Source organism: Gallus gallus, chromosome 3 (genome assembly GCF_016699485.2).
Source record: "Gallus gallus isolate bGalGal1 chromosome 3, bGalGal1.mat.broiler.GRCg7b, whole genome shotgun sequence".
Lineage (NCBI taxonomy): Eukaryota > Metazoa > Chordata > Aves > Galliformes > Phasianidae > Gallus > Gallus gallus.
The window spans coordinates 3,747,815-3,770,539 of NC_052534.1; the positions used below are offsets into that span (position 1 = coordinate 3,747,815).

Consider the following 22,725-nt stretch of genomic DNA (forward strand, 5'->3'; position numbering starts at 1 on the left):
AAACAGTTCAAACTTTTAAGACACTGTAGTAAAGAACAGAGAGAAGATGAGTCTGAATTGATGCGTTCTCAGCAGCTATGGTTTCAGGAACGATGAACGGGTATTGGTGAATGGCTATCCTTGAAAAGATACTAGCATGGAAAGTCTGAATAAATGCTTTACCTTACTGTTCCATCAGTATGATAAAAAAAAATAAATCAGAGTCTGTGACTGTGCAGGCTGCTGAGGAAAGGAAGAAAAGTAGTACAGAGAATGCTTATGTCTGAGCACTCCTCTATCCTCCTTCCTTCCCACAGTCTGGGGAGAGAGACACGTGGAAACAGCATCCACTACCCATATCTGCTTCATTTAGGAATAAGATGAGGTCATTAAGACAGTCATTATTTATCTCATTTGCTAAAGATACTCTCCCAACAGAATTCAATTCTACTTTATTCAATTTATTAAGAGATAACAACGGAAGAAATCACTATGTTCTGATGTGGTGATACAGATTATATAATCCATTAGGGACTATTCATATTAGCTATTAGTTTCATTCCCAAGTAACATGGAGGCTCCTCTCAGGACCAAAATTCCTCACTAAGCAGTACATCTCACAACACTTCTCTGAGCCCACTCTTAATCACATTTGATAAAACTGGAGAACAGTAATCCCTGGTGTGTTCCAGTATTCTTCTTCAATTATCAGCTCTAAAAAGCACTAAGAAGTTTACCATGGAAATTCTTTAAAAGATTTATTTCTGTCACCTTTATTGCAGGCTTTAATCTAGAGAAATTATTCTAAATAACTTCATTTCCCTTACCACAAACAGTAGAGCTTTATCTGACCATGACAGCAGCTTGCTTCTACTGACGGGCTTTCTACTGACAATACTCATAGTTTTCTATTTGCATCTGCACCAGTTCTACCAGCAGGCACATCTCAGATGCATCTGCCATTAAATGAAGTTTTAAATATGTCAGTATGAAGACTGACAGTGTCTCAGAATATTATTTAGCTGGGAGCAGAGCTGTACAGTCTGCAGCTGCCTACCACAAGTAAGAAAGCTGCACGGTGCTTGCTCTGCAAGCACAAGAGGCTAACTTCCAGAATGACTGAGCCCTGCTGTATCAAAGACAGCACAAGACCACAGTCACATTCAAATTTCAACTACTTGTGAAGGGAAACACTGATGAGCTTACCTGGAAAACAAACTATTCTCACCTTCACAATATGGTGGCAGAATGATGGTGAAATATAAATGGAGCATTCATAACCCAAGAAATTACAAAAAGGACCAATGGTGAACCTTCAGGACCATAATTATACCCCTAATAAGATGATCTTCAGATGCTGTATCAACAACACAAGGTACACTAGACACTTTTACCTAGATACTTCTATCTTGGGAATTATTTCTTGTTTCACAGCTGCCTCTTAATAACAAAAATTCTGGATGGTAATACAGAACAAAGAATTTATAACGCAATTAAGTATTAGATGAATGAAAAGTAATGTTACAGTCTGCTGAAAGCACATGGAAGCTACTTAAAATACCACTGCTTTAAACTGCACATTTGATAACCAGAAAAAAGTAATAAAGACAGTTGCCAGAACTACAGCAGGGGGTAAAAAAGTCTTCAATTCACAGAGCAAAAACATGCTAAGCAATATATCTCACAACACTCAGGTCTATTCTCTTTGATTTTGGTTCACTATCTGGAGTTAAGTCACTGGTGTCTCTAGCTGGCTATTTCAAAGCATGGGTGAGATGATTTAGAGAAGGAACCACAGCATCACAGATGTTGGCAGAAACCTCTGGAGACAAACACATCCAAACTCCTCCTCAAGCACAGTCACAGGTTGCCCAAGACTATGTCCAGTTGGATTTGAAGCATCTCTGAGGACAGAGAATCTACAACTTCTCTAGGTTAGCATGTTCCAGTGTTAGATCCCCCGCAAAGGAAAAAAAATTGTGTTTTATTATGTTCAGCTGGAATTTCCTGGCTTTCAATTTGTGTTCAAATCATTATTTATACATCTAATAGTGCTGTTACACTGCTGGCTGAATACCAGATAGAAAAATTTGGCAGCTCATTAAAACTAATATTCTCTAAAGGAAAAGACTCTAATACTGTATCTATTTCCTCATTCTTTGTACACATTCAAGTATTCCTATATTCCTCAGCTTTTTTCACTAGGTACTAATGAGCCACTGATTGAACACAATAAGATCCATTAGTTAAATGCAAGGACAAGAGACAATAACATAGTATGGCTAATAAGAATAATGATTAATCTAGCTCAGGACAAATTAACAAATCTAGAATGACTGCTGAAATTACTGCTAACCACTGCCAATCCTAAATCAGTTTCTGAATCATAATTCGTTACTTGTGGAAATTCCTTCTCAAAAACACAGCTGCTGCAAAATACTTCTCCCCCACACCAGGTAATACAGTTACCCTTGTTACTTGGCGTGTCATTATCTCACTTCCCATTTTCTTCCTGTTTCTACAGGCCAACATATGTTAGTTCAAAAGAAGAAACCTCAAGTTTCACCTTGCCAAGCGTACTTCTTCCCATTCAGATCAATAGCAAAGTCTTCAGGGTAGAAGTCAATTATGCTCGATTCCTGTATTTGAGAAAAATTTAAAAACATTAAAACCAATTATGGAACTGTACAAGAATGCCATGTACTTATGTGTTAGCTCACACTCAGTAAGAAGCATGCAAAGAACTTTGACTAAGAGGAACACCTTTTACTAAATACCATTTAAATAAGAAGTTTGGTAGGGCATTCCCATTACCCACAATATCAGAACAAGACATTAAGTAGGATAGAAGAACTCCTGACAACTGGTCTCTGCTCCTCACATGAGTTTCACAGAGTTTCCTACAGAAAGTGAATGTTACTAAAGCATAAAAAAGTCACAAAATAATTCTTCCTTGTTGAAAACTCTGATTAAAAAAAAAATCACTTGTAAGGTTCTTTTAATAGTCTCTACAATCCACCAAAAACATTCCCTTCTGTTCTCCATTATTTTTTCTGCCTGAAGTCATAAGCAGCAAGTCATGATCACACAAAACTGCAAGACAGCAAAACCTCACAGAGAGGAATAAACCAAGGAATCTTACCGGATCTGTCATGAGCTTCCTCCAGGTTGGAGGCAGAAAATTTCCACTTGCAGCTGGAAATACTCCCATCAGTTGTTCAAGAGGCTTGAACTGTCAAAAGTAAACCAGCAGATGTAGGACATTTCTAGCAAGCTGTTAAATCATAAATAAATAAGTATGCCCTACCGGTTTCGAGCCCTTTTCAAAATCTGAGGGCATGTCTGCAATACCCTCAAAGTCAGAAGCAAACGGAGCGTAGTGAAAAGGGTAATACCAGTTCCAGGAGGCACAGCCCTAAGACACCAAAACAAGAGAAATACAGTCAGACAAATCAGAAGTGTAAAAGAAAAAAAATAAACAGAAATCAAAAAGCCCAGTAACTGAAATTGTTAAAACTTAGCCCAGCATCAACTGGGAGAAAGAGAAGTCCCCACCATTAGAAAAGAAAGAGCTCTTGCCTCTAAAGGTACTCTGGACTTCAGGTTGGGACTTAATTTTTCATAGCCAGATTAGAGCGAGTGAGTTCAGTGGATAGTGAATGGAGACCTCGGGCATTTCCTTGGCAGCACAGAACAGCAGATAGACTTCTCTGCCAGAGTACTCCTGCTATGTGCTAGGTCTGAGTCACTAAGGGAGACAGCCAAAGAGACAGACCTAGCACCGTAACAATACAAAAGACCTTACAGCACAATCTCAACCTTAACTTCAGGACACTGCAACATACCTCATGCTATTTCCTCCCCCTTGAGAGAGAACACAAACAGACACACAAAATCCAATGAAACCAAACACAAAAATGTCTTGCCAAGAGCAGGAGATCATAGTCTACCCACACAGTTAACCAGGCCCTGGGGCTAAGCAGAGCAGCCTACAGCAACTAGACGCATCTTGAACCTGTGTAGAGTTCAGAGCATGGAGATGGGCATTGGCAATACAGAGAACTAATTTACTAGTTCTCCATAACAGTTTAAGTGCACAAGTCAAAGCCATGACAGAGGTCTCAAGAGTAGTAGTAGTAGTATTTCTCTGCAGCATACAGTTTGCAGCACTGTTTTTCCAAGCTAAATCCCACTGTTAGCTTGAGACCATGACGGACCAGAAAACCCAGATATAATGCACTCCACATCATGTGAGTATCTGAACAGTATTCGTTGCAGGCTGAAAAGGTATTGCTTTAATTAGTTACTTTCGTACTCTGTAAAAGCACAGACATGAGCACGTCAGGTAACATTTTGTTTTTCCTTCTTACTATTCCACCTTGAGCACAGGGAAATACAAAGTGCATTCAATTGAAAGTGGCAAAATAATACTCGATAAGAAGAAAAGAAAGTCAACTCAAACATGGGTACATAATGCACTTTAAAGGAAATGTGTCTCTAGAAGGTCTAAGTCAAGATTTCACCTCCTCAGCTATTTTTCTTAGCAGTACCACTTGAAACAAAAGCCTATTGTTTTGACTTCCAATGCTGAATAAGTAAATGTCAACAAGGCTTCTCCAGCGATATTTTTGGTATAAAGCTACAGAGACTTTAATTATCGGATGCAATTCTTCAGACAGTTTCAGTATATGTCAGGAGCCAGGTGGACTGGCGTTCTTTTTTTGCCCCTCAAACAGATGTTCCTTCTGGTGGAACACATTCTCCCTCATTAGATTTTTATAGGAGAAAAGCATATAAGATTCTTTCTGATGTTTTATGGACAATAAGCAGTGGTTGATTACTGGAAGGAATCTGTATTGTGGCCAATAATTAAAATAAACCTATCTTGAAATTCTTACAGTCTAACAGTCAACTAATGCAACTTGGCAGGTGTATGGGCAGAAAGTTAACTGGCTGCTGTTCTAATACTAGTGCAACAGACTCCCCACATGCAGCAGCTTATAGTATCTTAGCTATACAATAGCAGCTCTGTTATTTAAGTACAGATGACAGTAGCACATGCAAGTATTTCATTGCTGCATTACTTTAAGTCTGCGATATCATTTTTTACCAGGTCTAGAGAGAGATTTGCCTTCTTTTGGAGTACTCTGGACACAAAAAAAACCAGCAAAGAAAACCCTAACCATCTGTGTTTGTTCATGAAATTTTTCTTTGGAACTTTACTGAACCAGAAGTACTTTCTATGCAGGCACTACTCCTTGAGATCTTATTTGCACTCCTCCATTTTCTTGAGAGAGCTGTGGTCCTGCCTGAAGCCTCAAGTTAGCAACCTCACTGATTTATTTTCTTTGCAACTGTAATCATCTACTGCTCCTTTATGTACCAGTCACCTCAGTCTACAAACTCGAAAGGACAATAAGCTATCTCATATACACATCTCATTAACTATGTTGGTTTTATATGCTAAACTAGGCAACGTTGCAGAAGGACTTGCCCATACAGCTTTAAGTTCGGGTATTAATCAGTCTATCAGTTCTTATAATTTAAAGCCACAAATATCTCAGCTGTGCAAGTGCAACTGAGGTTTGAATAGTTACAAAAAAACCCATGCCTTTTGCACAAGGCTACAGCACGCTCACCAAAGAGCAATGAATGTACATCGCACACTCACTCCTTTGAATACAATAGCCTTAATGTTACAACCTTCAAATGAATACGAATATTTCAGTCCTCTTACAAGTATTCTCTCAAAAACATCTAATCTCAGTTTCTTTTATAAGCTAGACTGCCTTTTGCAGGGGTTTTGTACCACTGCAATACTGAAGGCTGCACCGACAGTTTTCCAGCATACGTCTGATATGAAGACGTAGCTGACATAGCTGATCTGAAGACTTATTTACAAAGCACATATTGAGCTCTAGGAACACATCTTGCCACAATTAACAGGAACACAGTAAGCTTCCAGCAGACCTTAACTGTGTGCAGGACTGTGGGAATTACCAAGGTAGAATTTCCAACGTGGCCATTAACTCCAGGTGATGTTTTTCCTCTGCAGGAGGTAGGATATGCAGAACTAAGTTCAACTCTCCTGCAGACCAGCTGCAATAGACTTGCTAGCCTTAAGCTGCAAGTCCTCATCCACCACAGCTCTAATAAGTTAATACAGCAGAATGCAAGACACTTTTTTCTTTTTTTTGTCATTCCCAAGGAGTAATAGAAAAAGCACATTAGAATAAGCATGCATGTGAGGTATTTGCCCTGCTTGTGCTTCAAGTCAGACAGGTGTGAGCCTCCTACAAAGAGTGTGTGGGCAAAGCCTTGGAGCTACAAAACCACACTGTGACAGATGAACTTCATTTGCTCAAGCAGATTCTATTCCCAGCTCACACACAAAATATAACTTACTTTATCTTCAGAGCACGAAACTAGTTATTAACCAGCAGTGCAACAAAGGCCAATCTGACATCTCAATTATCAAAAGATTTAAATCAGATACAGATTACTTCAATCACAGTGCACTTCATGGAACATCATTACAATCTATGGAGCAGACCAACAACTCTGTTTCTTGCTAGCATTTCACATGCTTTGTGCTTTATGCGCTCATTGCCATTTGCCATTTCACTGTCTATTGCAAAGGGGAAACACACATTAATTCTTAATAAAGTAACAAGCACCACTACTGTATGTGAGGGATGAACTGCATTCAAATCTTAAGCGTCCAACAGAATGGCTACTTAAATCTTCAGAAAAGCAATACTTTTCAAAAATAAGCAAAGGGAATTTATTACTTCCTGAAAAGAGGCATGGGGCAGACAAAAGAAAACTGGTTTCAGGGAAGAAATTAAGTACCTGATAATAATATCTGAGAACCCAGCAAAGCCCTTCAACATAGGACTGTACAACTTTACGACGGAATTTCTCATCAGATGCATCAACATCAAACTTGTTTTTATAGTAGCGTTGCTTCCAACCAGATTCCCATAACCTGCATAATAAACAGATGTCAATACACGTTAACATTGTATTCCTGTTTACATTTCTGCATTAAAATTCAAAGCAAGTAACTTGCTACTTCCATCCCACTTTTCTACATCAGGAGTCCTCTTCTACTAAAAAACAACCCAATTGTTACTTTATTAATAATAATCAATTGGTTTCCTATTGCTGTTGAGACAAGCTGTGGTTACCAGCAGAATTGTCTGAAACTCTGGAAGCCAGCACTTGCTGGCTTACATTACGAGTTCCCTTTCATACAAGGATTTCCAACCTTTTGTGCCAGGCAGGGATATCAAGTCAAAAACACAACCACAGACACCATTTATCCTTGCTTCACGTAGCTCCCCCTTATGTCTGCCTAGGGATGGGGCAGGGAAAACAGCCACCTGCTCAACTCGACAGATGTGCATCTGAATCCCTCAGTTCCAATGCAATATTATTGTTATAAAGGTTGCAACCTGTTTAAATTCCATACAGGATCTAAAGCACATAGGTAACCTGTGAGGTCAACTCAAGCTTAAAAGTCAAGCTCACATTGGAACAGATGTGCTACATAAAGCCTTTGAGATAGAGCAAAGGTTACTTAAAACTGATACACAACACAAAAACAAAATTAATCCAAAACCTTGCTTTGAACTAGTTGACTTGTAGATGGATATTATTTATACTTGACCTGAGCTCAACCATGATTCAAACTGCTGAGGAGGTGGAAAAACAAGGAATGTTTTTGTGATCATAAGGCAGCTAGTTGGGTGAGCAAGGACTAGAGCCACCTGCACTCATGCCTGAACAGCCAAGAGCACCTGCAGTCTCAGCAGCTGACTCCGCGTTCACCCACAGCTGGACACTTAGGCAACTTTCAAAACCCTTTCAATAAGGCAACAACCACCAAGAAGTTTGCTAGCAGCCTAGAACTACTGAACCCAGCTTTGTAGTCATTCTATATACAAAATGTATTTCTGTAAACAACTTTAGCATCCAGTCCATTTATGTGTTTTTACTAGTAAGCTGGAAATTATTCTGTTTTAAATTGATTTCCACTCCCATCTAAATACAGCTCAATACAAATGACACTTAAAAAACATCTAAAATAAAGTTGTTCATTTCCTAACACAATGAAAAGCATCAAAGTATTTTTCACTCAAAAGGATCTGAATAAGTATTCCAAGCTATGGAAGAGCTTAAATAATTGCAGACAAATGCAGTATATCCACTTGCTTGATAGCAGCACCTTTGTCAAAACTACTGACACTTGTGACTCCCTCAAGCTACTTGCTTTAGGAAAAACACAAAAACCACTGCTAAAAAGCTTCTCTTAGCATCTCTGCTGAACTTCAAAGGGAAGCCAATAGTAACACTTATTCTGACATCAAATTGATGTTTTCCTTGATCAATTTAAAAAAAGCCACAACATAAAAAACAAATTCCTTCAGATCAGCATACAAAAATAGTTAAAATGAGAGCTAGTGCACCCTCCTGGCAAACTGAATTGGCAAGACATAGCACATGTCCTAACAACACTACTGGACACTAGTGATCAATACTTCACAATGAAGTAATCCTCCTTGCTTTCCCATGTCCACACAAGTCTCCTGACTACAGAAAACAGAAACCCATTGGCTGCATTTATAAAAAGAGACTTTAAGAAAAATTATAAGGTCTTCACCCTTGAGTTAAAGAGTAATGGCTTGATTTGAACCTCTAATAAATTCAAACTCACTGGTAATTCACTGTCATTTAATTCTTATCAAATTCCTACCCTTTAATCACCCGGGGAACAACATTTAAAAGAACCTCATTGTGGCCAAAGACAGGCTTGCTACCAATCAAAGATGGAGGAAAACATGACAGACAAAACAAGTAATGCTGCACATGCAAGTGTAACTGAATGTTATGGGTTAAATAGCTCAAAAATTCAACTGCAGAGCAGTGGCATTCAGCTCACATAATCAAAGCCGAACAGTGGATGTCTAGCCAATCTAGTGCGTGGTCTCACAGGGAGTAGTGGCTTGCAGGATGAAAACCTGCACGCATACTAATCTAGATACTTAGATTTAACAGCTATAGCTTACACATCTCACTGGAATTTACTGAATATTCTAACCCTCCACATTAATTACCGGTGGATAAAAAGATCATAGGAAAGCATCTGAAGGCACTGCTGCGCTAAGCTAGATGCAATCTAATTAATGCCATTTATTTCAGCAATTTGCTAACAAAGTGCTACATAAAATGGCTTCACCTGATATTATCCTCTGGCTCAGGTTCACTGTCACTGTCTTCAGATTTTCGCTTAATTCCTCGTGCTGGGGATGGGGAGCCATCAGAATTGAGACTGGTATTTGGAGACGACATTGTCTAGGGTCATAATTATTACAGATGAATAGAGGGGAAGATTTATTAGACATTTTGAATTCAAGTTAAAAGTAACAGTTATGTGATAAAGCAAAATCACACTCATTCTGATCTCCAGAAACTCAAGGCAAAAGTTACACAGTCCTTAAAGTATTAAGTCAGGCAGAAAAAGAAAAGAACTCCAAGGGCACTGATTCACACAGCCAAAAATTTCATTGTATTTGAGAATGAAAAAGATGCAATGAACAAGATAGTTTAAAATGATAAGACATGCCATTTTGATGTATTCCAACTCTGGAATACAACTGTTGTCTTTAGTCCTACAGACTATGTTATGACTTCATTTTATATTGACAGTGAAAAATGAGTATGCAGAGCACAATACAAATGCTGCTTGTAATACAAAACCAGCAGAGATACTGTTTCCTCACTGCTGATCCCTTCCAAATGCATGTATTTTTAATATTACAGTCTAAAAAAAGATCTCCCATTTTCACCTCTACAAAGAGAAGACAAATAATTGCAATAAAATAAAAATAGCCCTTATAAATGAAAGCTCAGCAAGTACAGAGACTCCATAAAATAACTGATTTGCTTAACCCATGTGCAGAAGTTTCAAGATTAAAATGGAAGGCTAGCAAAAACTATACTTAAATAAAGCAAACTGGTTTTCTTCTGAATCTGAATAAATACAAACTTAATGATGAGAAGAATCTTCACTCAAAAATACATTCAGTGTTTTAATGAAAATTTATGAACAGATGGAAAGTTTGTCATAGTTACTATTTCGAGTAACGACTGAGACTGCTTACAGCACACTGAACTTATTTCCAATTTTTCATTACTTTGTAATACCTTTCATAAAATTTGATCTGTTTCACCTCTTCCCAGGGAGGATCGATGCTTGAGAATGTTAAAAGCAGCTCTCCAAACAGATCTAAAACAATCATTACTTTCCAAAACAAAACCACACATGCTCTTTAACAATAATCTGTGTTCCAGATCACTTTTAAAGACTACCATTTTTGCCGAACACTTTTGCTAGAAAAGCAACTGAGAATTTAACTAGAGATTGTGAGAACTTACTGACATATAACAGACATGTACAGCTTGGGGAAAAGTGGTGGGGAATGGTGCCATTGTGTATACCTGCTTAATGGCAATTTGCATTATTTTTCATATACACAGCCCTATTCATATCCTGTTTGGAACAATTTTATATCTACACAGACACACACACACGTGCACACCGATCAGTGAAAGAAATTAACAAAATGCACAGGCTCTATGTATTTCATACACATTCTCTCAAGCATGGGAATATGGAGCTAAGGAACAGTTTCAGCACAACCAAGCTATGCCCCAACTCCCAGGTTTTTTCCCCCAGTTTTCAGCAGTACCAAGAGACAAGAAGTCCCCACAGAAAAATAACAACCAAACAGGTCTACAGGACACAATTATTGCCCCTTCTATTTGTAAATACCTTTAAACATCTACTTACGGAGTTCTGTCTGTCATGCATTCTCATTTCAAAGGCAGTTTGTCTGGGGTTACTGATTGCCTGAGGACTGGAGCGATTTCCCAGAGCTTGAGGGGAAAACTGCCCACCAGGAATAAAGGAAGGATGATCTCTCTAGAAAGTAAATATGTACAGGTATGCTGAAAAAGAAATGTGCTGATGCTCTCACAATTTTCAAATTAGCATGCTAAATAGAACATAGTTACACAGGTTCACAGTTACCCACTCAGTTCAGCTTAAATTAGTTACGTTTAACGACCTTAATTAAACAAGACTTTAAAGAATTCAGTTTATATAGACTAGAAAGGGCAGACACGTTCCAACAACAGTTAATGCTTCTCTAACTCATTTATGAAACATTTGACAGCAGTGACTTGCTTGTACACAGAATCGTGTAATAACTACACTTTGGGGTATGTCTTTTTGTGTTTGATAGAAACATGTCTTTGCTGAAACAGATCAATTTAATGCAAATTAGTGTCTGTATTTAAACCTAAAGTCAAACCCCATCTCCCTAAGCAACACAACTGCTGAGAAGACTTCTGTCAACCCACAGGAAAGTAATTCTTGTACTGTGATCATCAAGAATCACTACAGCACATTCAAAGGACATACAGGTATCATCTATAACATTCAACTCTCCTTTTCAAGAAGTCTTTAACATGTAATTCCTCCAATCAAAGCCCCAGTTTACAAAAAGCCATGGAAAAAAACCTAAAATAAGTTATACACAGCCCAGAAAATGCCATGATTACAACTACAGCCTCAACTAACACATTCAGTGAAAGCTATAGCACATACTTTAATACTTGCTACTTTTTGCATTGTGAAAGAAATGAATTTACCTTCATTCTTTTCTTTTTTTCTTTTTGTCGTCTTTTAAAGTTATCCTAGGTAAAGAATAAAGAGGAAAATGTCATAGAGATTTCTTGTAAACACATTTTGTTATAATCCTCAACCAAAAGACTGTAAGGTTTTTGAGTAATGCTCTGAATAAGAGACCCAGATCAGTTCTTGTATCTGTAAATCCAATGCAAGTTGGCTAGAAACCTCTACCTTACCCTGAAAGCCAATAGAAAAGAGTTGCTACTTATTCAAAGGCCCCTAATTTTGATTATGACTTAAATCACCTAATAAGCTTGGCAATAGTTTCAGTTCAAGATGACAGTGTCAAAGGACTAAGTAATAACACACCTAAGCTCCTTGACTGGTGTGGAACATCTGCCAAAAGGCCAAGAGAGACAAAATCCTAGAAAAGGATAGGGCACAAGGAAAGATCTTTTGGCCCAGGATACTGAGGGCTTGCACATCAAATTAGTATTTCTAGTTCAAGAGGAGCATAGGCTGAAGCAATTAAAAATCAAACATTTGGGCAGCACTGGCAGAGCACTTTTTGACTGAACAGTAAATACAGTTTTCCTCCTTCATTCACACATGTTTTATCCCCCATCCTCAATGATGAAACTGCAGCCTGTCTGCCAAAAATTGCATGAACAGACTGCAGAGATAGACCAAAAGAACAACAATTCCTGGACAAATTTCAAATTGCAGGAGGTGCTGAAAGGCAAGAATGCACTTTGAACTCGTATTTAATATGCCATCCCTGTACAGAAAAACAATCCCTGTTTAGTTTTCACAGTAGCTACTCAAAAAGTGGCAGAACTCGCCTACAGTTCTTGTTTTGTTGCTACTTGAGATAGCAACCAGAACAAAATGCCCTGCACTCCAGGAAAAGCAAATCAACTGGAAGCACTTGACTAATTTTCAAATATGGAAGAAGCCACTAGAGACATTAACAAAATACAAAGGTTTTGGTTTTTTTTCATATTCTATTAAGGAGTGTCACAGTAACACAAGTGATGAAAACAAAACTGCAAGAATATAACATGGAAATTACATCATCGTCTTTTCGCTTTTTGAAAATACTATCTTCAACTTCTCCAACAGCCAACATGATCATCTGGACTCGCTGCAGGTTGACAAAACCACTTTCTGTGAGATAGCCCTGTAAAATACAAAATCATGTGGTTGAAAAGCAAATCTATTTTGGTAGCAAACAACAGAATGCTTTAAAAAAAAAAAGAACAACAAAATATTACCCCAGTTTTGTGCACCACGTTTTTATATATGTTAACCAAGCGATCAATTGCTCCCTCCCTGAAAAGCAAACACAGAAGCATGAGACTTGTCATTTAAAGCTACAGCAGGTATACTTGAAGGAAAGTATATTCCCATGTACCTGATCTCCAGAGATGGCAGATGAGGAAGAAAGTCATTGCCAACAAAGAAGCACATAAAGACCCAGTCATCAACACTTCTTTCAAAATCAAAAGTGAAAGGCAAACTGGCCATAGTGAGTTCTCTTTCTAAATACTGCAACACAGGCAAAAGACACCAAGAACCTTTGTCAATAAAGCTTAACAACATTATTCATATATAGGGGATTTACTAACTGCTTCAACATACCTCTCGCAAAACACATAAGCGAATGAAGATAAATTCTTGTTCAGAGGCAGGAAGACTGTCTGCAAACTGATCATGCTAAAATAAAAGGAAATAACTGAATTACATCCAACCTCACTTTAAAGTTTATCCTGATCAATTTTCAAGCATACTTGGAAACGAGCTAAGAGATACGCAAGCATTGGTTCTCAAGTTCTTATGCCAAGCATGCATCTTACTACTTTGTGTGTCTTAAGTTACTGATTATCCTGCCTTGCCAGTGGGAAAAAGAAAGAAAACTAATAAGTGAGAAAGTTAGATTCTGCATAGTATTTATATGCTACAGAAGTATCATTTTATTAATATGAAAGGAAAGCCAGGCAATTCCAGTAGCATAATGTGTATTACACTTCAGACAAAATTGACAGCAAGAATAACGTGAGGATATCATTAAGACACAAATTAGTTCACACTGAGAAGAATTTGTAGAAATATCAGAATTCTTACCTTGCCCTGTTTTTCTCTAGGCAAACCTTGACAATCCTTAACCTCGTGACCCATCTGGTTACAAAGAGCACACGGCTTGGGTTTATTTGGTTTAAACTCTTCCCTAATTATGGTGAAATGTGGTTCATGTGTGGCTAATCCAAGCATTATTAGATCAGCTACCAATCAAAAGAGAAAAATAAAATATAATGAAAGACGAACATTAAGCATTTTCTTAAATAAATTAAAAAAAAAAACCAACAAACCAACAACTAGAAAGCCATGTTCATTCTGCTTTAAACAAGCGTGACTGCAACTACGGGCTTACCCACAAACTACCCAGATAGTACAACTAAGTGAAAGTCAGCCCTTTGGCCATAGACAGTGGCTGTCAAAGACTAACAGATACATTGGATTATTTATACAAATGCAAACCAAATTCTTAGCACTACAGCTCAACACAATCGAAAAACAGCACAAGAAAGTGTAATGTGAGATACACTGTCAGCAAAGAACTCACCATCAGCCCCACACAGACAATGATGAGTGTTCGGGTCATGGTTTGGTTGAGCTATATCAAAGAAAATTACACAGCTTTGGGTCAATAAACGTAAAACTGGTTAGAAATAAGTGTCATACTGCAGCCTGTTACAAGTATACCTCTTTGTCTTCTAATGTAGTCCATGATTTTATGTTCACCTTCACCAGGAGCACTAGCATCAGACAAGATTACCTGTAAAGATTTACAGATTAGGTAATCAATTTATGCTGCCACCCTTAAAAAAAAACAAAAAAAATCCACCAGCAGTAGGCAGTTCAAGTATTCTTAAGTCAGGATTTCATATACCGAATCTAATTTGTAGTGTCAACTATCATATTATGACTCAACAATTATTTAAGAGTTTGGGTCCTCTGAGCAGACCTTATTTTTTCCTCTAATTTCAGGATGAAGCTGACATATTGATTCAAATACCACTGAAATCATCATATCATTAGCTTCCTGATAAATTATATGGACAATTGATGAAACACAGGGTTGTCAAAAACAGAATTTGATGGGGGTGGAGTGCTTGAGTGTTTGCGTAACAGTATAAGAGAATCTCAAAGTCAAGAAAGGCATGAAAGCTGCTATGAATAATTTTTATTGACTGACATCTACTGTACATAATTCAAACAATAGGAAAAAAATGCAGTCTGAGACAATAAACAAGTTAAAAATAGAGTTGAAGAATACATGTACAACGGATCGTGACATGTTTCCCTAAGATAATAAAGTATTCCTAAAACCCTGTCTCCTATTACATCAAATTGTGGCTTTCAATATCAGATCTTTTCACGGCTTTTAAATGAAATCAACACAAATGGTGCTTTTAGATTGAGTTATTAGGATGAAATACACCTCCAAAGTCCAGCAGAAGGTGAAAGTTGGTCCATTATTAATAACTGTGTGAGGAGACAAATCCGTTGAATTCACACTCTTCAGTCATATCCCAACCTAACCTCAAAGACCACCTTAATTTTCCTCAAGTACCAAACTGTGAAACTTACTGTCAAATTTTTCCACCCTGGGTCACTGTTCAAACGGTCAGCAATGTAATAGCGGAGACATTTTGCAAGATTGTCCATAAACTCAGTTCCCTAAAAAGGGACAGAAGAAAATAAACTAAGCCATCATACAGATACTGACAATTGCTGGTTAAGGGCAAGATCACTTACTGGGGTAATACAGTTGCTGTCAAATCTTTCCTTCACTTCTTCTGGAGGAAGAATGCCACCTAGAGCAATAAAGACATTTAACAGAAGTAAATCAATACGGAACATTAAAAATATTTTTGGATGACAAACACCCTGATGGCTACCCTGATAGTAATTAAGATTTACTAAAAGATTACTTTGTTTCAAAAACAAAACAGGTCTTACCATTACATTACTTTCATCTTAAAATTAGGTATGGGTACTCTTACAAACATTTTTGTTGCTTCACAGCAGTGATTTCACTACCTGTTTGCCAAAAACTAGAAGTAGTCTTCTAGTTTTAGCAAGAAAGCTTGCTAAATGAGATAAAACATTAGGAAATAGTTTTCTTGTACATTCTCCCCTATGTTTCCACTACTTATTCACTTGAGCTCCCAAACAAGGTTACATTAACTTCTTATTTCTGAACTTCATAAAAGTCTTTACAGTCTAGAAATGCAACAGGAAAAAAAGTGTGCTCTGTCTTTTTAACCTCTAAGGAGACTACACTTCCACTTGAAAGGCCAGATTACTTCTTCCTACACAGTCACCTGAATTAATTCCTCCAGCACACTTAGCATCCTTCAGCTACAAACACTGCTTTCACTCAAGTCATATTACTGTCACTTTCAAACTGCACTGATGTTGCTCCGTTCCTGAGTTTAAAGTTTCCAATCTAAGTACCTACCCTTGCTTGCAGTATATTCCTTATTCCTGTGCAGCAACACCTTCACACGATCTCCACTGCTAAGCCTCAACTAACTTTTTGTTAGGACCCAGAAACATTCACTCCTTTCTGTAAGAGTAGTGGGAGGCTAAGCAAAACTATGTTTATCCCTGTTCTTCTGTTCACTTTCTTCCTGAAGGAATTAAAAGAACACAAATCCATTTCAGGCAGGAAGACAGAAAACGAAAGTGACATTTTGCCTTGGATCTTAACTTTGGGGAGAAAAAAAAAAAAGATTCACTACACCCTCCCTCTCTGTAATGCACAGAGGTATTTTGAGAGCACAACGTCCCTTTTCTAACCCTTACTGAAACACTAAAAACAAAAGGCAACTCTCACTTGAAAAAACAAAATCAGGTATGGCCACAGCTTTACCTTTTGCCAGAATTTCTTGTCTAATTTTTTGCTTCTCTTCAGCAGCTTCCATGCCCTCTTTTGATGCTCTGAATCTTCTTGACCGCTGCTGATTCATTTTTGCACGTGGAGCCTAAAGCAGGTATCATAATGCATGGGTCAGTTACTACATCTATACAGTTATTTTCCATCTGCTGGTTGTTTCTGGTTCTCAAGACAAGCCTTTTGAAACTGGCCAATTTGTGAATATACAACCATTTAACACAAGGTATCTCCATAGCCAAACCTGGGATTCTGTTTACCCTGGCAGCACAGAGTTGGGCAAATTTCTGACTAGGTTTCTTAAGCCTCTCAGCAAAGGCAGCCCAGCAGCATGTGCAACTGTACCCTCATCTCAGAAACACACAATGCTCAAGGATTTAAAGATTCCCTGAGAAATTAAATTAAGCTTACAGGGCCACATACCCAAGAAGCATTATTTATTACATATCCTTTCTCCAAAAAGCAACTCCTAACACTGTATCCATAGCTCTTTGTACTTTAAAAAGAGCAGGCAGTACTTACTTACTAGTTAGGACAGGTATTTGGGATTTTTAAAAGGCTACATCAACGTTTAGCTTGGATTACTTTTACATACACAAACACATTAGGAATTCCTGCCTTCGTGTATCCTTAAGTAGAAAAGTTTTAACTTGAATTCATCTTACCTTGGAGAAGCTGAAAAGCCTAGAAAAACAGCCAAAGCCTAGCAGGCCTACCAGGGGCCTGCCAGGCTATTTCAGTATGCCTCAGCGAGACTACACAATGTGGATACAAATATGTTCAGTCAAGTGAAGGTTTTAATGAAGTGTGGTATCTTTCATTAGACTAACTGATGTACCAGCAGGATGGGGATAAGGAACAGAGGAAGACAGGCTCCAGTGTCTGCTTAAAGCTAGACTGTGAAACATTTCAAGGCATAATCAAGTCACAGCTCACTTTAAGTGTACCTACTTAAATGGCTTTCTGGTCTTTCCCAGTCCTCTGCATAGATCATTACTGAAGTCGCAGAATAGAAGAACATGTGAAATAACTTCAGAGCTTTACTGTCTTATGGAAGTTTCCTGCTTTGCAAAAGCAAAGTTCGGATTGCAATAGACTACATCAGCCAGCTGATGAAACCCTGTGGACTAAATTCTTTAATAGTTTCGAATACAGTGAATTTAATTAACTACATATTTAACCTGTAAGTTTTTCATTTTGGAAAACTATTCTCCAACAGATCTTATGAGTGTGGAGAGCATCAAATCTAGTTTCAGAAACAGGCATTACAAGGAATTAAATTCAGTCAATACTTACTACTCCATCTATAGCCATGTAGAGAAGTCGCCTTGGTCTTACAATGTTGAAGATCCTGTCAATGTACTCAAAAATTGCAACCATCATTTCATCTTCGTTTTTAGGTGCTGGCCTACAATGTAGAACATTAAATTTAACATTGAAGATGCTATGAACTGCTCATATGCTATGAAAATGAAATGCTATGAAAATGCTATGAAATGCTCATAAAGGAAATTGCCTTACTTGTCTTCTGGATGTGTACAAGGGTGAATGATACCATTCATATCCAAGTACAGATTATCAAACTCCACCTCATTAGGGTTTGGTTTGCTTGTATCAACCGAAGCCTTGACGCCATTGCATTCTTTGGCCTGCAAAAGCAGTTGGAACAATTACTCCAGTACTCAATCATGCAAGTAGAACAATTAATCTACAGAGTAGAACACAGAGTAGAACAATTAATCTACAGAGATTAATCTATCATTAAGGTTGGAAGAGATCACTGAGACCATCCAGCCGGAGCATCAACCCAACACCACCATGCCTGCTAAGCCATGTCCCTCAGTGCAAGATAATCACTTCAAAGGCAGTAGAAAAAGACAGCAACTAACTACCCAAAAGAGAATTACCTGGAATTTCATGCTTACACTACTAACACTGCTTTGTTTTAAGTCCTTTATAAAACTAACATTACCTGAAGGTATTACGATGACTTAAAGCAGATCCAGTATAACACGTGCTGTTATATGTTTTATATATGTCAGCATGTGTTATATATTTTGTTCCAAGGAACTTCCCCACTGTGTATTTTCCAGAAAAACTACCCTTCTTACTGCCCGGCCCATACAGGTTCCCTCAAAACGCAAGGAAGGAGACTCAAAGTGTATGATATGACGTGACAATTCAGACCTGACAAGCAATGTCTAAAATCTCTTTGCTTTAAATGCTTTTTTTTAAAAAACAACTTTCAAGATTGGAACATTCCCATTCCTCTCTGCAATCCACTATTTAAGCCCCACAGATAACCTACAGGAAAAGGAAGCAGCAGAAGCCATTTACCTATGGCTGATCACATATTGGAGAAGAGTAGGTGATGTGACAAGCTTCCCAACAGTAAAGTATTTTGCTCATGAGGATGAAGCAACTTACAAGATATAACTAGAACACTTCCTTTATCCATATTCCACTCTACAGAGGAAAGAGATCCTTTCATATCCCACCAGACAAAGACTGCCATTTGGAGCATATATTACTTCTCTTGGTTACTACCAAATGCACCATAGTGCTCACAGCCCTGAACTTCTCAGCTTCTGACTCTGAGTTTAACTGCGGATGCACTCGGCACACTAAATAAATCCCAGGCCCTACTTTCCACTTGTGAAACAACCAGACTTTTAACTCCAACAACTGTCTTCCTTTAGGTCAATATCTCACCAGACATGAAGCTCAGGTCACAGTGTAGATGGTAAACTCAGTGCTGAATTATAATCACTCTACACACTTCTAATCACTAATGTTCAATCATGCTGAAGAGCTCTGAGAACGCTTACAGCAAGCTAAAACACATGGTAAACCCAGATGCATGGAGAAAATAAATGTCAGTGAACAACCAGGAAGCAAGTTAAATACCAGTAACACCCATGCTAGAAGAGACACCCTTTGACCAAGAGGAAGTCCAATTCAATTTAAAGACTTGATGACTGGAAGGAGTTATAACGTATCACAGAGTTGCAATGAGGAGCACAGCTTGGCAAGGAAAGTGATGCTACTCCATCCAGGCTGTGATCAGAGGATTCAAGGAGGCAGCAGGAAAAGCGTTCCCTTACTGTTCTTCCCACCCAAGTGAAATTTGTCAGGTGCTGACCAACATGCACCCAGCACCTCCTCTGTGCTTACACAGCCCCTGCAGCTGCAGGAGCATGGGATGTTTTCAGTAGCTTACTGTGAATGAATTCCTCCATATCGGCACACTAATCTCCCCTATTTCTTTAAAACACTGGAATTCTGCCAACTCACATCTCTCTTCTGCTATTCACGCCAACAAGCTAAACTTTGACAGGACCAGCTTGGTTCCTTCAGATCTCACAAAAAAGGAGCATGTTACTGCACTTTGTAGAACACCAGAGCAACCCCTTGGTTTTAGCAGGAACTACTTGCCAGGTGCAAACACTATTCTGCAGCTTATGATTTTTATCAAGTTCCTCTGGGCAACTAAAGCTCTGATTTTAAAAGAAGAGCATGCATTCTGGTTTACATCAGATAATGGGACAAGCAGCTTGTCTTGTGTTCTACTTGATCTCCCATCAAACCTCTTGCCAAAGCTAACTGTGACATCAAAGCCTTACAACTATGTGATATGGAAAATAAAATTGCCCTCTCCGCAGATCTTATTTCTCATCTTGAAGGTAAAGCAAAATAAGCACCATCTCCCTTAGATGGCTACGAAAGCCATTTAGTTTTCATCTGCATACTGCTATGTCAGCAGCTTCCCCATTAGCCACTCACAAACCTATCAGCTTTTTAATGCAACCGTCTCGTAAAAGGTTTAAGTATCTGGGAGTGATATCTCCTGTGATAGAACTAAACTGTTCACTTCTAATCTACAGCCGCTTTTGAAACCATTGAAAACTGATCTTCAAATACGATACTTTAGTCGCAGCTTTATTAATTTGTATGAATTTGATTAAGAACATTCTCTCCTGGATTTTATATTATCTTCAATATCTTCCTCTTATTCTTCCCGCTCAGCTTAAGAAAAAGATTAATCAGATTTAAGAAAACGAAATAACCTAGCAAGGTAAGAGAACAAGGATCAGCTCTGTCATACCTCAAAGAGACAAGCTACCCACAGACACAAAACTTCTGATTAGAAAGATTTATAAGCAATCCTAAGATACACACAGAACTGATTACATTGTGAGAGACATTTAAAGTCCTCCTCAGTAAGACAAACCACAGCTCTCACCACTGTCCTAGCCAGCTCTCAAGTCTATAACCACGTACGAACATCAAAAACTGTAATTAAATGTGATTTATTCACGTGCTGTCCTCGCTGTATATATAATGCACCCTTAAGTCAGAACAAACCAACATGCATAAGGAAATCTGGGTCTGAGGCTCCATTAGGGTCAGCCAATTTGACCCTAGAGAATTTGTTATACTGTTCCTTCTCTTTTAAGAAGATTTGCTGTTACAGTTTCAGTTATTGAAAGGACATGCAGTCACATACTCCAAAGACTTCTGCAGGTACATTTCCTTTACCCGAACTCTAGAGCAATTTGGATTAAGTGAACATTTAGATAGATGTTTGTTAACGAAGGAAGTCTTCTGCTTTTACAGAAAGCTTCACTAAATTGTTACAGCTCAAAGTACTGGACAAGTTTATAAGACAAAAAGCATCCACTTGTAGTAAACACAGAACTGTAAAACAACCTGTGCATACTGTCACAACCATCTGCATCCGTTTATTCAGAAGAATGCTGCTTTGGAGAGGAACTGACTTTCACTCTTTTCTGTCACTGAGTGATGGTTGTAAACACAATGGATAATTAATAGAGACCCAATATCCACAGTCTTGCTTCATTGCTGGGATGGATATTCATAGAATCATAGAATGGCCTGGGTTGCAAAGGACCACAGTGCTCATCCAGTTCCAACCCCCTGCTATGTGCAGGGTCGCCAACCAGCAGACCAGGCTGCCCAGAGCCACATCCAGCCTAGCCTTGAATGCCTCCACGGATGGGGCACCCACAGCCTCCTTGGGCAACCTGTTCCACGTAAGCTTAAACACTATGTACTGAAGGAAAGGGGGATTCACTGATGAAAAGCTCAGACCCCACAGCCTGTTATGATGCTGACTGCATGCAGAACAAGCCGTTCGCCTTCACAAGTTTCCCACTGCGACTGTAAACAGCCTGCTCCAGTGCAAGCATTCATCGGAGTAGCTATTAAGCAACACGTGTAAATCAGAAACCACCTTGTTTGGCATTAAATCCTCAAACCTCAGGCATGCACTGCAGTGACAAACATACCCTGCAGCTATGGGTAACACAAACCCCTCACGTTGCACTGAGGGAGGCCAAGGAGCCATAAGGACAACAAGGAGCGTACCTTGCAAGTTCAACAAGCGATTAACCCAAATCTGTGGCACCACCTCTCTGCCTAAACCTGAAAAGCAAAAGCGCTCTAACTGCGAGAAGAACTAAACGCCAGCCCTTGAAGCCCTACCGTTCTGCTAAACTCGCTTAAGGCAAACAGGTAACACGTGAAGTCGGTGCCACTGCCTCACCGCTCCTTCGGAGGACGAATTGTTCTTAACAGCCCGCCGGCCCTCCCGGCCCCAGGCCCACACGCACGCGGAGGGCCGAGCTCCCGGAGCCGGCCCAGACCCGAGCTGCCTCCCTCCCTCCCCCCCTTCCAGGCCGCGCTGCCCGGCCTCGGGACGGCTCCCTTCACCTTCTCCTCCACGCAGTTGACGATGATGGACGGGTACTTGCGGCTGAGCCAGCGAAAGAAGGCCGGTACTCCCATGGCGGCGCTGGGCCGCGGCGGACGGCAACGAACGGCCCCAAGCGAGGCGGCGCCCAACGCTTCCGGGGCCGGAGAACGGCGCGGGGCAGCATGGGGGCCCGGCCGCCATCTTAGGGGCGGGAGCGCCTGCCGCGCATGCGCACGGCGGAGAGGCCGTAGCGGCCCTGGGGTGGCTGGAGACTGCCGCAGTTGCAAGGCGGGTATCCTGAGGTCACCAAGTTCAACTCCAGCCCACCCCCACTGTGCCCACCAACCACTTCCCGCAGTGCCACATCCCCAC

General features: G+C 39.4%; 1 protein-coding gene across 1 annotated transcript in view; it reads right to left on the minus strand.

The window, feature by feature from the left end:
* XRN2 (5'-3' exoribonuclease 2) overlaps nt 1–22,512 on the minus strand; it is a 45,220-nt gene extending 22,708 nt beyond the window's left edge. Inside the window, exons 1-20 of the mRNA NM_001031033.2 lie at nt 22,371–22,512; nt 18,159–18,286; nt 17,934–18,045; nt 16,617–16,728; nt 15,497–15,555; nt 15,329–15,418; nt 14,441–14,513; nt 14,301–14,351; nt 13,802–13,959; nt 13,319–13,393; nt 13,092–13,225; nt 12,952–13,009; nt 12,750–12,857; nt 11,698–11,742; nt 10,835–10,966; nt 9,221–9,336; nt 6,832–6,967; nt 3,287–3,394; nt 3,122–3,211; nt 2,546–2,618 (exon numbers count right to left, since the gene is read on the minus strand). Coding sequence (NP_001026204.1) covers nt 2,546–2,618; nt 3,122–3,211; nt 3,287–3,394; nt 6,832–6,967; nt 9,221–9,336; nt 10,835–10,966; nt 11,698–11,742; nt 12,750–12,857; nt 12,952–13,009; nt 13,092–13,225; nt 13,319–13,393; nt 13,802–13,959; nt 14,301–14,351; nt 14,441–14,513; nt 15,329–15,418; nt 15,497–15,555; nt 16,617–16,728; nt 17,934–18,045; nt 18,159–18,286; nt 22,371–22,445 — 1,933 coding nt within the window. The 5' untranslated portion in view covers nt 22,446–22,512. The remainder of the gene's footprint in view (nt 1–2,545; nt 2,619–3,121; nt 3,212–3,286; nt 3,395–6,831; nt 6,968–9,220; nt 9,337–10,834; nt 10,967–11,697; nt 11,743–12,749; nt 12,858–12,951; nt 13,010–13,091; nt 13,226–13,318; nt 13,394–13,801; nt 13,960–14,300; nt 14,352–14,440; nt 14,514–15,328; nt 15,419–15,496; nt 15,556–16,616; nt 16,729–17,933; nt 18,046–18,158; nt 18,287–22,370) is intronic.
* Between the last annotated feature and the right edge of the window lie 213 nt (nt 22,513–22,725).